General features: G+C 37.4%; 2 protein-coding genes across 5 annotated transcripts in view; both read left to right on the forward strand.

The window, feature by feature from the left end:
• Positions 1-386: 386 nt before the first annotated feature.
• LOC117415001 (single-stranded DNA-binding protein, mitochondrial-like) lies at positions 387-7,223 on the forward strand. 3 transcript variants are annotated; one of them, XM_034024902.3, is made up of 7 exons: positions 387-529; positions 1,618-1,667; positions 2,049-2,109; positions 2,739-2,879; positions 3,365-3,452; positions 3,675-3,763; positions 5,907-7,223. In XM_034024902.3, exons 2-7 carry the CDS (start codon positions 1,644-1,646, stop codon positions 5,948-5,950), a joined length of 447 nt encoding a protein of 148 aa, XP_033880793.2. In that variant the 5' UTR covers positions 387-529; positions 1,618-1,643; the 3' UTR covers positions 5,951-7,223. The 3 variants fall into 3 exon arrangements, with proteins under 3 accessions (XP_033880793.2, XP_033880792.2, XP_058882903.1); XM_034024901.3 differs by having other exon boundaries at positions 387-516; XM_059026920.1 differs by having other exon boundaries at positions 387-516; positions 1,621-1,667.
• A 1,438-nt stretch (positions 7,224-8,661) lies between these two features.
• The window catches only part of LOC117415635 (cyclic AMP-responsive element-binding protein 3-like protein 2), a 34,912-nt gene continuing 30,590 nt past the window's right edge, over positions 8,662-12,983 (forward strand). Inside the window, exons 1-2 of one of the 2 annotated variants that reach the window (XM_059026922.1) lie at positions 8,662-8,814; positions 8,940-9,178. In XM_059026922.1, the coding sequence (XP_058882905.1) occupies positions 9,077-9,178 (102 nt within the window). In that variant the 5' untranslated portion in view covers positions 8,662-8,814; positions 8,940-9,076. Of the gene's footprint in view, positions 9,179-12,983 lie in introns of both variants that reach the window. The other variant, XM_034026220.3, reaches the window with a different exon arrangement.

The raw sequence follows: 12,983 nt of genomic DNA on the forward strand, positions 1-12,983 counted from the left end.
GTGTAAATATAATAGAGGAAATAATCTGGAGTGGAATTAGAATAGGACATTGTGCCATTAATACATTCTTTAATATCATAGGCAAGCATGACAGTGGAGATTGTGACCAGTGCAAAACAATAGAATCCATGGAACATTATTTTTGTAACTGTACAAAATATATTCCACAGAGAAGAAAGATGATGGGAAAATTGAGGCAGGAAGGCTTGACAAGTCTTGTATATTCAGACTTTTTAAAACATACTACCACAAAACACAATAAACGATATAGGGAGATATAACTCCATTTAGAAATAAAATAAATGTTTGTATTCTGTTTTATGATCAGTAGTTGGTAGCAATAAGTCACATCACTGATTCTAGCAGCCACCCTTTCATTAAAGAAGAAGATGTACAGAGAAAGAAAGAAAGACTGAAGCCTTGACATTTGCAATGCAAACGCTGCAGTTCGTGTTTCTACTCGGGGAGGAGTAGGTAAAGCGACGGACCGGATACAGCGTGGGCAACTGGAGACAGGTCTGTGGAGCATGTAAATATCTTTATAAGAAATATGTTTTATATAACGCGTAGAACAGTCACTAATAATATATGAACATACTAGAGAGCTAAGACGAGAAGGCGCTAAGATAGAAGTATTTACGAATACATATCCTGTAGTTTAATGATTGTATAAACTGTCGTTCGTTGTGTGATGATAGGTCTGAACTCCTCGTGGAAGTAACTGCAACAGGATATAACAAAACAACTGAGGTGTAGTTACAGCAAAGTAACTACACCTCAAAGTTTTGGTAACGCTTTATATTGCGTGGCATAAATTAATATTAAATAGACATGCAATTGCATATTAAATTAATGTTAAATTAATATTTAATAGCTATAGCTGGTTTCTTGCTTAACCAAATGTCGATTGAAAATGTAATTTGTATATCACGTCCATTTATATTACGTCTTGTTACCCTTGAAAATATGTAATAATTTCCTATTGTTTACACATGTTTGTAATTGAAAATGCAGTTAATCTGACTTAATTGTTAATGGAAAGTAACAAGGAATAATTTAACGTAAATTTAATATCAATTGCATATCTATTTAATATTAATTTATGACACGCAATATAAAGCATTACCAAAGTTTTTGTAGTTGAACTGGCCAGAGATATATAAAAATTCTAGTCCTCTTACAGCACTGATTCATTTATACCAGGTTACAAGATGAACATTTAGGTGCCAGTATTTAATACTATTACCGATATGTGTCTCTTTCTGATAATGGTGATGGCATTAGCCATAGCATCTATCTGCTTGATTAAGAGGGCATGTAGGAACGATCTTAAACTTTATATAATCCTTTTTTTTTGTTTGTTTCGTTTTTTTTCGTTGCTTTTTTTAACTTGCTAGGCTTCACAGATATATATGTATTGGCACTAATCTTCCATTACATTACCTAAAGTTCAGTTTTCCTAGATAATCACAAATCAGGGCCTCTGAAACCAGAGATATATATGTGTGTGTGTGTGTGTGTGTGTGTGTGTGTGTGTGTGTGTGTGTGTTCGTTTGTTTCTTAAAGTTTTAACTGATTTTAAATCTTATCAATAATACGCCTCTTATTTGTTTGCAGAAGATCCCCGAGAGAGAAGCACAGCCATGTTTAGAAGGGCATCAGTGCAGGTAAACTACAGATCTGATTGAAGGGGATACCATAGCAATTGCGTCCGAGCAGTCACTTGCAGGTTTGATTCTGCAGTGTATACCCCTGTTTGGGAAGGGGGCAGGGTCTCAGGGAAATCGGTCTATTTTAGCAAGTCCTGTTGCCATTAGGTAGAGATTCATACTGTATTTTTCCCCTGTGAAAATTGTTTCTTTTTAAGTCTTCGCTCTATACTGATATGTTTGACATAAGTTTAACTTGAGTGTGTAACTTTTTGCCTATTCAATTAGCCCAGTTTCTGTTAACTTTTCCTGGTTAACAATAAACCAATAAAGTCCTATAGCCATACCTGGTTGTATTGATTTTACATATGATCAGTCTCTAAACCTTATTGTTCGTAGGTATTCCGACAGTATGTCAGACATCAGTCAAACGAAATGAACTCCCTCATCCTGGAGAGATGTAAGTACTGATACTATTATTATTATTATTATTATTATTTATTTCTTAGCAGACGCCCTTATCCAGGGCGACTTACAATCGCAAGCAAATACAAATACATTCAAGTGTTACAATATAAGTCATACAATAAGAACAAGAAATACAATAATTCTCAAGTGTGACAAACCACAATTCAATAATACAGCAGATAATAGTGAAAGTTACATCAGGATATGATTAAATAGTGATAGTTACATCAGGATATGATTAAGTACACTATCTTTCCACAAACCTGTCTTTATAGCAGACCTCATTGTCTTCCAGCATTGACAACTCTGCCACATTGTTTTCCAAGAGCTTAGCTATAATCAGTTGTGTACATTAGTGCCTCTTTTCCACTGTACTACCGCGCCGGAGCCATACTGAGCCACACTGCTTTTCACGTTTAACAGTTGGATCACACAGCTTCTCAGTCATCAGCTCTAACCACATAAAAACACTAGCTTGCATTCCCTCAGCTCTAAGACACCACAAATGTTCCACTAGGATACATTGCCTCCCAGTCCCATAACTAAACCACTACACCCCCAACAGACCATGTCCAACAGGCCACAGCTTGCACACTAACGCTTGTCCCCTCTCTCTCCCAGCTATGAACCGAGTGCAGCTCCTGGGGCGCGTGGGTCAGGACCCAGTGATGCGGCAGGTTGAGGGGAGGAACCCTGTCACCATATTCTCCATGGCAACCAATGAGACGTGGCGATCGGAGGAAGGGGACTCCACTTCTACAGGTAAGAACACACTGGGTTGTTGTTGCTGTTGCATTGGTGTCTCAGATGCAGTACTGTACTGTCATGTTTTTGTAGTGGTCCAGTCGTTGGTCATATTGTAAAGAATTTACACCTTATTTGTTTGGGAAAAGTAATTCTGAAAGATTTCTTTTCATCTATTTAAAAAAAAAAAAAAAAAAATGTTTATCTTTTACAGGGGACAGGTGTGTGTTTGTACCTTAAGTAAATTGGCATTCACGCCTTTATCATTTATGATGAAAAGGACAAAAATACTATATTAGGGGAGAGGTAGTCAAAAATGTTAAGTAATTGTTATTGAATTATCTGACTTTTTTTACCTCAAGATGATACTGGTGTATTTACTTTGTCTAATTCTAAATTACTACATTACTAACAACAAAAACATTAAACCTGATACTTTGAATACTGATGTATTGGTCTGTGATATACTGGATAACCAGTTTGCTTTTTGTGTCGTCTCCTAGGAGATGTCAGCCAGAAGACCACGTGGCACAGGATCTCTGTGTTCCGGCCAGGGCTGCGGGATGTGGCTTACCAATATGTGAAAAAGGGGTGCGTTAAAAACCAGGTCATGTACTACACAGAGCATGTCATGTCTCTTGTGCACAGCACTGTCACTAGGGTGTAGGGCCATCATGCTGTAGGCTAGGAAGGCAGCACTGATTCTGTGTGGCAATACTGTTACTCTATGTTTAACACCCACCATAGTGTGAAGGGTTTTCTCATCCTCATTTGCAGGTATATGTTGTGAACATTCTCTTTTGTAATTCTCAGAGCTCGTGTTCTGGTTGAAGGAAAGCTTGATTATGGGGAATATGTGGATAAAAACAACGTCAGACGACAAGCCACCACCATTATAGCAGGTGAGTGTGGGTACGGTTATTCAGTAAAACTTTCAACTCTGTTATTTAAACTAGCTAGGAGTAGATCATGTGCAGTACAGGGAACTGTACACATGTATATACAGGCTAACCTCACTATAACGACAGTACTCACTGGTTAAGAGAACACCCCTCATGTTCTCTAACGAGGGGTGTTCTCTAAGACGGAGTTAGCCACCAGACACAATATGAATCAATAAATAAATAAATACATGTGTATTACTTGTCATGACACATGTGCATCAATATATGCAATGAACTGAATAAGTAAAAGCAAAACAATAGGCAAGTGTATGTTAATAAACTATAATAATAAAGTTAAAAACTAACGTTAATAAAACATAAAGTAAAACAACATGGTCACAAAACTTAAATCGATATGTACTATGAAATTAGCTGGCGGGTGTGTTTCAGGCTGTCACAATGGCAGAGGCAAAATTAATGTCCGTTACTTAGGGTAACATAATATTAATAAACTAGCTGTCAAACTAAATTAACACAGCACCCCTACACACGATACAAAATGCAGCAGCAATATACAAGACATGCATATTATTTAACAGAATGGTGAAGCTACTCACCAGAACGGGAAACGCCAAATTGCTTGGTGACTTGTATCTGATTCAGGTTTTTTTCAAGAGTTCGAAACATTTCCAACTATGTGTAGCAAGAGAAACAGCAGCACATTTTGCCATTTATTTACATGCCATTTTGTAGCGATGTACAGTTATTGTTAGATGAACCAGTGTATTGGTAATCCATGCGAGTTCAACACATAATACAGCTACGTTAATTTAATACATATTTTGGTATAAACATGACTTTTTTTCCCCCGTCGTAAGTAGATACCCATTATAGATGCTAGTATTTCTTGCTCTTATTGTATTACTTGTATTGTAACACTTGAAATGTATTTGCTTACGATTGTAAGTCGCCCTGGATAAGGGCGTCTGCTAAGAAATAAATAATAATAATAATAATAATAATAATAATAATAATAATAATAATGAATTGCATCTTATTGCTAAGGAATAGAAAAGTTTAGGCTAAAGCAATCGGCTATCTGATGATCAATCACGAAGGTAACGAAAGTAAGTGTAAAGGGCTGTGTTATTTATTTATGTATTTATTTCAAAGGGTATTTTTTTTTATTTGTAGTAGCTTCACTATTTTTTCATAATGTTGCTTATAAAATAGCCAAACCATAAAGCACTATCATTTGAGTAAAATGGCAATAACTTAAAATGCTGAATAAATAGTGTCACATAAACATACTGTATGCTTATGTTTTCCTATTTGGTTAGAGAACCTCGCCATGGTTAATTCCAGCAGCTCTTAGATAATAAAGGATTTGGTCAATTGTACAGTGAGAAGATGATTTACCCGCCCCTTAAAGTCGTACAGTGTTTGAGAAGCGCACTTCCTATTGCGCGTGCTGCGTCTCGTAAATAACGACTGTCGAGAGAGAGTATTAACTTCCTACGGAGTATGGAAACCCAGCCATTGATCAGTATTTAAACTGAATGTTTCATAGAAACAGCAAAGAAATTAAAAAGGAAAGAATGCTGAATACAGTAAGTACATGTCCTTTCGCTTGAAAGAAATATCCAACGTAGATTCCTTCATAAGTTTTGTGCTTTTCTGAATGCAGTTGCAGCTGCCTCCTCACGCCTGTTGTCTGGTTGCAGTTTGTGTGAAGATGGCGGGCAGGCAACGATTGCATACGTCATGCACGATTCACACTACAATAGGTTATCTTTGAATTAGCCTTATCTTTGAAAAGGTCAACCATGGTCTTTGTTTTCACTGAGAGAATAACATATTCACACTGGAGAAAGTTCAGTGACAGTCAGAACTGAGATCGTTGTATCCGGGTCGATCCTGGTAAGTGATCATTCTAATAGGGCTAATTTCCGATGAAATTCCGATGTTGGGATCGTTAAAAACGGGGGGTTGTTATAAGGGTTAATTATAGTGAAGTTAGCATCTATTGTATTAGAATCATGGGTGCATTCAATCAAAAAACACAGTGCCAATGTCATTTCACTGTTCTGTGTTGTGAAATAAAACCTTATTGAATGTCAATGATCTGGCCATGATCTTTTGTTTTTGTTTTCCTCTGCAGACAATATCGTCTTTTTAAGTGACACCTTGAAGGAGAGAGTCTGAGAAAACCAGCCACCGCCGGTTCCTCTAATAGAAAAAAAACCTTTTATATTTTAGTATTTTTCAAGTATGGTGAGAACACTGATTATAAGGGGGTCGCTAATTACAGACTTGGCTATGTATATTTGTGTGTAAAATGTCAAAGGATGTTAGTGGATGGTAGCCTTTTAATTTAGGTGGCATTCCCTTGTGAGCAATGATCTTGACACTTAAAGTTCTGAAGAAAGCAGCTAGCTATTTCAGTTAGCTGACTAATCCCCAAGAGATGAATATTGAAACTTTATGGATCCTCATTCTCAGCCAGTCAGATTGTTCACATGCAAGAGAATTTAAGCTGTCAGTTGATCATTTTGAAACCAAGAAAAACAAGTTTGAAGTTGACTGTAATTTGTATAAAAGCTTTCTCTTTCTTGTTCTGACTGGGTACTGTAAATACTGCTTCAATGGGTTTGATGTCTCCATGCTTGAAACTCGGATGGCATCTATTTCCACTGATGGCTTCAATTTACTTTTAGTTAAGTGTCCTCGGTATCAAATCAAGACACTGAACAGTCAATCCAGATGCAGAAGAGACTTACTAGATTTCTCACTGTGCAAAGGTTGAGTGTCCACAAGGCCTGTTTCGGGGCAAAGGGTTGTCTTTGCAATGTAATTAATAACATTGAGCAACATTTAAAAAGTAAAGAAACGTAATTGGAAAATAGATGTTGTGCCTTCCATTCATAATGTTACCATTTAAACTCTTAAGAAATGATGTAAGAAGAATTTGTTCTTGTTGGCTTGTGATTTTCCCATTACAGTATTTTTTATAAAAGATCAGTGTTTATTTTAATGTTTTGTTCATATTACATGTTACTGTAAATGTTCCACTTTCCAACCACTGCTTATATTTCCAAATATCCATTTAACTGTATCCTTACAAACCATTCTGTCAGGTGCCATTCACCTTAATCTGTTTCTTGATGAAAGCAAAGGTAAAAGTTCTGGAATGTCCTTTGGAATCCCCAGATCTCATTCCAATAGAAATGATCTGAAAAAGCTGTAGCCAATCATTGTGTATCCAATCTGTCTGAGCTGAAGGAAATATGCAAGACAGAATAGTCCAGATGTCACCAACAAGATGTAACAAGCTAGTTAAGAATTCTCATATATGTCTGAAAGCCGTTATAAAGGAGGACTGCTTTAAATTAAATTAGTTTTTTTTTTTAAATTATTTGTTAAATTACCAGAAATTGTGTATTTTGGTTTTAGTTTTATTAAAATGTGGTTAAAGTTTGCTAAGTGTTTGTCCTGAATATGTTACCTTGAATTATAGTATAATAATTCAAATTGGTTCAAGCTGTTTAATGAAATTGCTGATTTTTTTTTTTTTGTATTTAGTATATTTCATTTAATTTGTACAGATTTGATTAATTGACAAATGTAACTGATCACACCTGACTAATTGATTAAATCACTTATAATATGAATACTTTTTGAAACTTATGACATTTTTTTTTCTCTTTACGAAGAACATAAAGTTTACAAACGAGAGGAGGCCATTCGGCCCATCTTGCTCGTTTGGTTGTTAGTAGCGTATTGATCCCAGAATCTCATCAAGCAGCTTCTTGAATGATCCCAGGGTGTGGCTTCAACAACATTCATAACTTAAAACTGACTGCAAAAGTACTAAAAAAAGTTTTTAATATAGTGTATTAAATGTGTTGCTAAAACCACGCTGCTACTGTACAAGTGTTTGGAAGAAAATATATTGTGTTTCTATGTGTAGACACCAGGTGGCACTGTTTTGTTATGGAAAAAGCGTGAGGGGATCAGGAAAGTGTCATGGAAAATTTGAGCTTCATTTTAGGTTTTCTGAAAGGTTAGGGCAATAATGTAGCGTTTTGTACAGTGTAACTTTGTTATGCAGTACGACTGTGCATAGAGAACTGCTAACTCGCCTACTTCAAAAGTTACAGTACTACGACCAAAATATTATATTAAATGAAAACTAGTGTCGTTTAATTTTTAAGTAAAGAAGAATACTTTTTTTTATTGTAGTCGTATTAGCTATCTAGAACATGTATGTTATGGATTTAAATGAATACAACCGTTTAATATTTTTTTTTCCTGCAAAACCTTTGTCTGCAAAATTGCTTTAAACCTTTAACATTCCAAACACAGTATCATAACAAACACTTTGCCCTGGTGGCTTTACAGTGCTTGTGTTTTTCTCTCACTGTGAGTGGGTTTATTGTCAAGTTCTCAAAATTTGTTGGAACAGTTTTTGGGGCTGGCTTGGAATCCCTGCTATGCGATAGGGGACATACCTTTAAAGGCGGGTACTTTAAGTTTTTTTGTTATTCTTGTCTCTATTTGATTGGTCAGCAAGATAATAGCTTCGTACACGCTTGGATAATTGCGTTGTCGATCAAAAGTAGGCGGACCGTTGAATTTACCTCATTCCGATTGGTAACCTTTGATGTTAGAGTCATTCCAAATGGTATGATCACAAATATGTGGGCGTGTTTGACGTTGTTTAGATCTACTTGATTGATTTACCTAAAGAACTTGAAAGGCGGTATCCAAGTTACCATTTCAGCGCTCCGATTCGCTGCTTTGCTACAGTGGGTGTGTAAATGCATCGTTAGTACTGTGATTGGGTACAATTTAGGGGGCGTATTTAAGGGGCGTTTCAAGCCCGTGAATTCCCGCCCACTTCCCTGCCTCTGGAGTCCAGAGTGGCGGCTGTAAAAGAAGGTTAATATGTGTCAAGAAAGGATTCCACATTTTTGACACCAAAGCGCAGAAACTTTTTCTTTTTTGTAGAAGTATTGACAGTGACGTGTAGCATTTAAATACGTCAATACCTAGTGGAACATTAATTGGTACATTATTTACATAATAATATATTGCAAAGTGAAAGTTATAATTACAGTTTGTAAATGTTTTATTGCAAACAGTAACTTTTTTTTTAATTGAGTGACGGTGATTTTTTTTTTTTTTTTTACAGCTAGCATTAAACAAATGCATTCGTTTTATTGAGGACCCCTTGAAATATAGCAGCTTTAGAGTGCACTACAATTAAAGATTAAGTTATTTGCATTGTTATTACAAATAAATACCGACTGTACAGTAAACAGGGAAGACATGATGGAGATACTGGATGGCGGAGAACCGCTTTTACATTGGGATCGAAATCTAAGTGAACTGTCAGAACCTGGAGAACATGAAAATGTACTGTACAGTACGGTAAGTAATCGTTTTAATTGCCTTTGTTAACGTGATGTTTTGTGGATGTATAGTAATTTAGCCCGTTGTAGGGTGGAGATTCAAAAAGTCAAGTACCGTATTGGAACACCGAGTCCTCTGTCAGACACTCCCGAGTCTGACTCTGAGTCTGTCTGTGTAGAGGAATGTGTAGATACTATTCTCGATAGGTTTCACAGAAATGTATTGCCATGCCTCTTGTTTTATTTTGCAGCAACTTGTCCCAAACGCTGCTGAGACCCTGAAAACTAAATTCACAAGTGGTTTAAAAAAACACCAGGGTGAAAGTTTGTTGACTTCTGTCCTGCCTTTTGGAGACCGGTCAGCTGGATTTACCTTACAGGAATACCACATGGAGCCGCTTATTGATGCTAACCAATATTCCAGCGCTAACCCCGCTACCAGGTTCTGCCTAGACCTCTTTAGTCTAGTATTTGCTTTATTATCGTCTTTCCATCATTTGCAGAAAATGTATGGTTTAAAAATCCCCAGAGAATGGGAGGTATCATGGTGGTTTTATTCTTTAAGACTTCTTGCTACAGAAGGTGCGAGGGTTTACATGGACTTGTTACCTAACCCCCGTGTCTGAGCACTTTGTCTGGAACTAGCTAGATTTTGTTTGGGTAGATTGGCACAAAGAGCCCTATATTTTATTGTCTTGTTAACCGTGTTGATAATAAGATCTGCAAGATCAATCTAACAGTCCCCATGCCATGATTTTTAAGAATATATATTTTTAAACCTAAAACCTCAATGATAAAATGCGCATGACTCGAGGGGTAACAGTAGGCAAGTTAAACTTATAAGAAAAGTGGAATATGACTGCAGAAATGTTAGAATGATAGTTTGGGATTTTTTATTTTTCATGCACAAAAATATGGTGTCCCCAAAAGTTTGGTCCATAACTTTAAATACTTGCAGTTCGAGTTTTAGTGAATCAGTTCACACTGTAAAAGCACTGACAAGTGTATAATAAAACCAAAACTTTCACTAGAACTAGGCATGTAGGCTACATTTAGGCTACTGTTTGCTCTATAGCAAAACACACTTCCTTTTGATCTTAGCTACTGTAAACTATCAGTGCTGTCTCCTTTAAAAGGTGTGCTGAAAAAATAAATGACCTGCTTTGAATAAAGTTTTATAAAAAGTTTAGACACCAGTTTAAAAGTAGTTGAACTAGTTTCTTGGAGAATTCATTAGTTTCCTAGATTGCTGATTTTCACCCTAGCCTCTTATCATCCTAACAGTATAATTTGATCAATTTGACATGTACTTCATTGTAAAGCTTACAAAAGTGTATTTGCAAAAAACAATGTTTAAATTGCAGAACAAGCACCTAAGACCCTGTTCACACTTGCGATTTAAGGTAGCCCAGGGCTGTCCCAGATTTAGGTCGCAGTTTTGATGTGGTCCAGGGCTTGCAATCCGACCAATGTGGTTGCATAGCTCAGTAGACACTCCCCTGCTCTCACGCATGTGAAAGGTAAATACAAAGCTGAATGCTCTGCTAGCCAAGAGGGCAGTGGATCAGTATTGAATGGTAATTATTTCTACACAGAGGTCGCGCCAGCTTTTCTGTTCATGCGTTCTTGAAATGTACATGCCCAACATTTTGCATCCCATTCATCAGATTCTAAACGATCAGTTGTTAACACAAATGCTAATAAACTGTGTGGGATGTGCATTTTGGTTTAAACTCTGTGCTATATCATAGTTTAAACAACCTCTGTCTGTGTATAGATATACATATGGGCAGCAGTGTGGAGTAGTGGTTAGGGCTCTGGACTCTTGACCGGAGGGTTGTGGGTTCAATCCCAGGTGGGGGACACTGCTGCTGTACCCTTGAGCAAGGTACTTTACCTAGATTGCTCCAGTAAAAACCCAACTGTATAAATGGGTAATTGTATGTAAAAATAATGTGATATCTTGTAATAATTGTAAGTCGCCCTGGATAAGGGCGTCTGCTAAGAAATAAGTAATAATACTTTATATTCCGGTAGCTCTTCCATTTTGAGTGCAGGCTATCGTTCCATTAAAAAGAACAAGCATTTCGCCACATTTCGGGCCTGCTTTTCAGTCACATATGTGAACGTGCAAAGGTGCCTTAAACTGAAAATGTGAACAGGGTTGCAGACCTAAATCTGAGGCGGCCCTGTCGTGTGAATGGGGTCTAAGGGTTATGTTTAAGCTCTTAAGATAACATGGATAGATAGTGAGGGTAGTAATCTACTTACTGTAATATCTTGTAACAACAGCATTTAGGCCTAGTTTTTACTTTTCGAATCATGGCTGTAATATCAACTGTAAGCAATGCAACTGTGGTAATGACGTTTCAAACAGAGGATCCTATTCCTTGCTGTAACCGGATGTAAACTGACCCTGGGTTACAGAGAGTCAGAGCGCACACAGTACTGTACAGGATCCACAACTACTTTCTTCCAGTATTTGAAATAGACAAACTGTGTTTACATTGTGCTGTTTCCCACTTGCGTTCAAAACACAATCCAGGAATTCCAGATTTGCTTCTATACAGAATTCCTATTAGTATCCTTGCTGCTTTGGTATTTTGAATACCAAGTTTAGAGTACATGGGAGGAATTGCATTTTGAGTATTCAGTAGGAATTGAGCTTGCAGGTAGAGTAAACTCACCTGCATTGTTAAAAGTGTGGTTGAGAATAGATTAGCATAGTGGAGAATGTGTTTTGTTAAGGTTGGTGTTGATGGCAGTGTCTGATGGTAAATAAACCTGTACACACACACACACACACACACACACACACAGACGCACTCACTCACCTCAGCAATCATCCCGAGAAAGGAAAACTATCCACCACTGAGTTTGTGATTAGCATCCATAAACTTATTGTTTTAAGAAAAAATTCACACCCCAGTCATAACGAGGGCTTAAAATAGGTTCATGTTTGGGCAATTATTTCTGAATTAATGCCAATGAATCTTGCACTAAACTGTAGTAGCATTCTGTTTAAATCTGTTAACACAAGAATTGACCTGGGGTCACTGGACACCCTAGGAGGTTGTAGTAAGCTTTTAGTCAGCTATAACATTATCTTCAAAACTAGTTGCCCAATTTCCATGAAATTTAGCATTTGTTCTAAATAAAGGGCACTGGGAACTGTGGCCTGTGGAGAAATCTAAACAAATACCTGCGCTTACTGTCTGACTATCTAAGCCCTACTCTTAAACACCATCTGTTTGATGGTTCAGTTTCCATTTTGGAAAACGGACTATCCTGAGTGTAATACGAGTGTGCAGGCAGTGAAAGGTTTGAAGAAAGGGGAGAGGGGTCGTGCGTGATGGTGCTTTGTAATAGTAATGAGAACAGGAGTTTGAGAATGAGAGGGAGACAAGGAGAACGTCTGTGAGTCAGTCTGGCTAGATCTCTTGCCCAGTCCCCTAGTCGGCTATAACAAAGGTCACTTTATTTCTGCCTACACTGTAAGGCCTGTTTTCTTCCCCTGAGTTGCTCCTGAAGGAAGGTTTAACAAGCAGCCTCTCAAGAACCCCTCCTCTCTACCTCAGCCGGAGTATAAAGGGCTGTCTTTGTACAGCTACAGCCTGAGACCGGAGCCCAGAAGCAGGGGGAGCCCAGACACTGCCTCTGGAATAGCAGGATACATCTCACTATGGTCTCTTTCTCTGGCACATAAACACAGACACTTTCAGGGTTGGACCAAAAAAAAAACATTTAAAAAGGCCTGATGCAGTATACTGTAATATATTTCACACACTGTTGTGTTAGTAGGCTGTTCCTTATGTGTAAGGCTG

Source organism: Acipenser ruthenus, chromosome 7, assembly GCF_902713425.1.
Source record: "Acipenser ruthenus chromosome 7, fAciRut3.2 maternal haplotype, whole genome shotgun sequence".
Lineage (NCBI taxonomy): Eukaryota > Metazoa > Chordata > Actinopteri > Acipenseriformes > Acipenseridae > Acipenser > Acipenser ruthenus.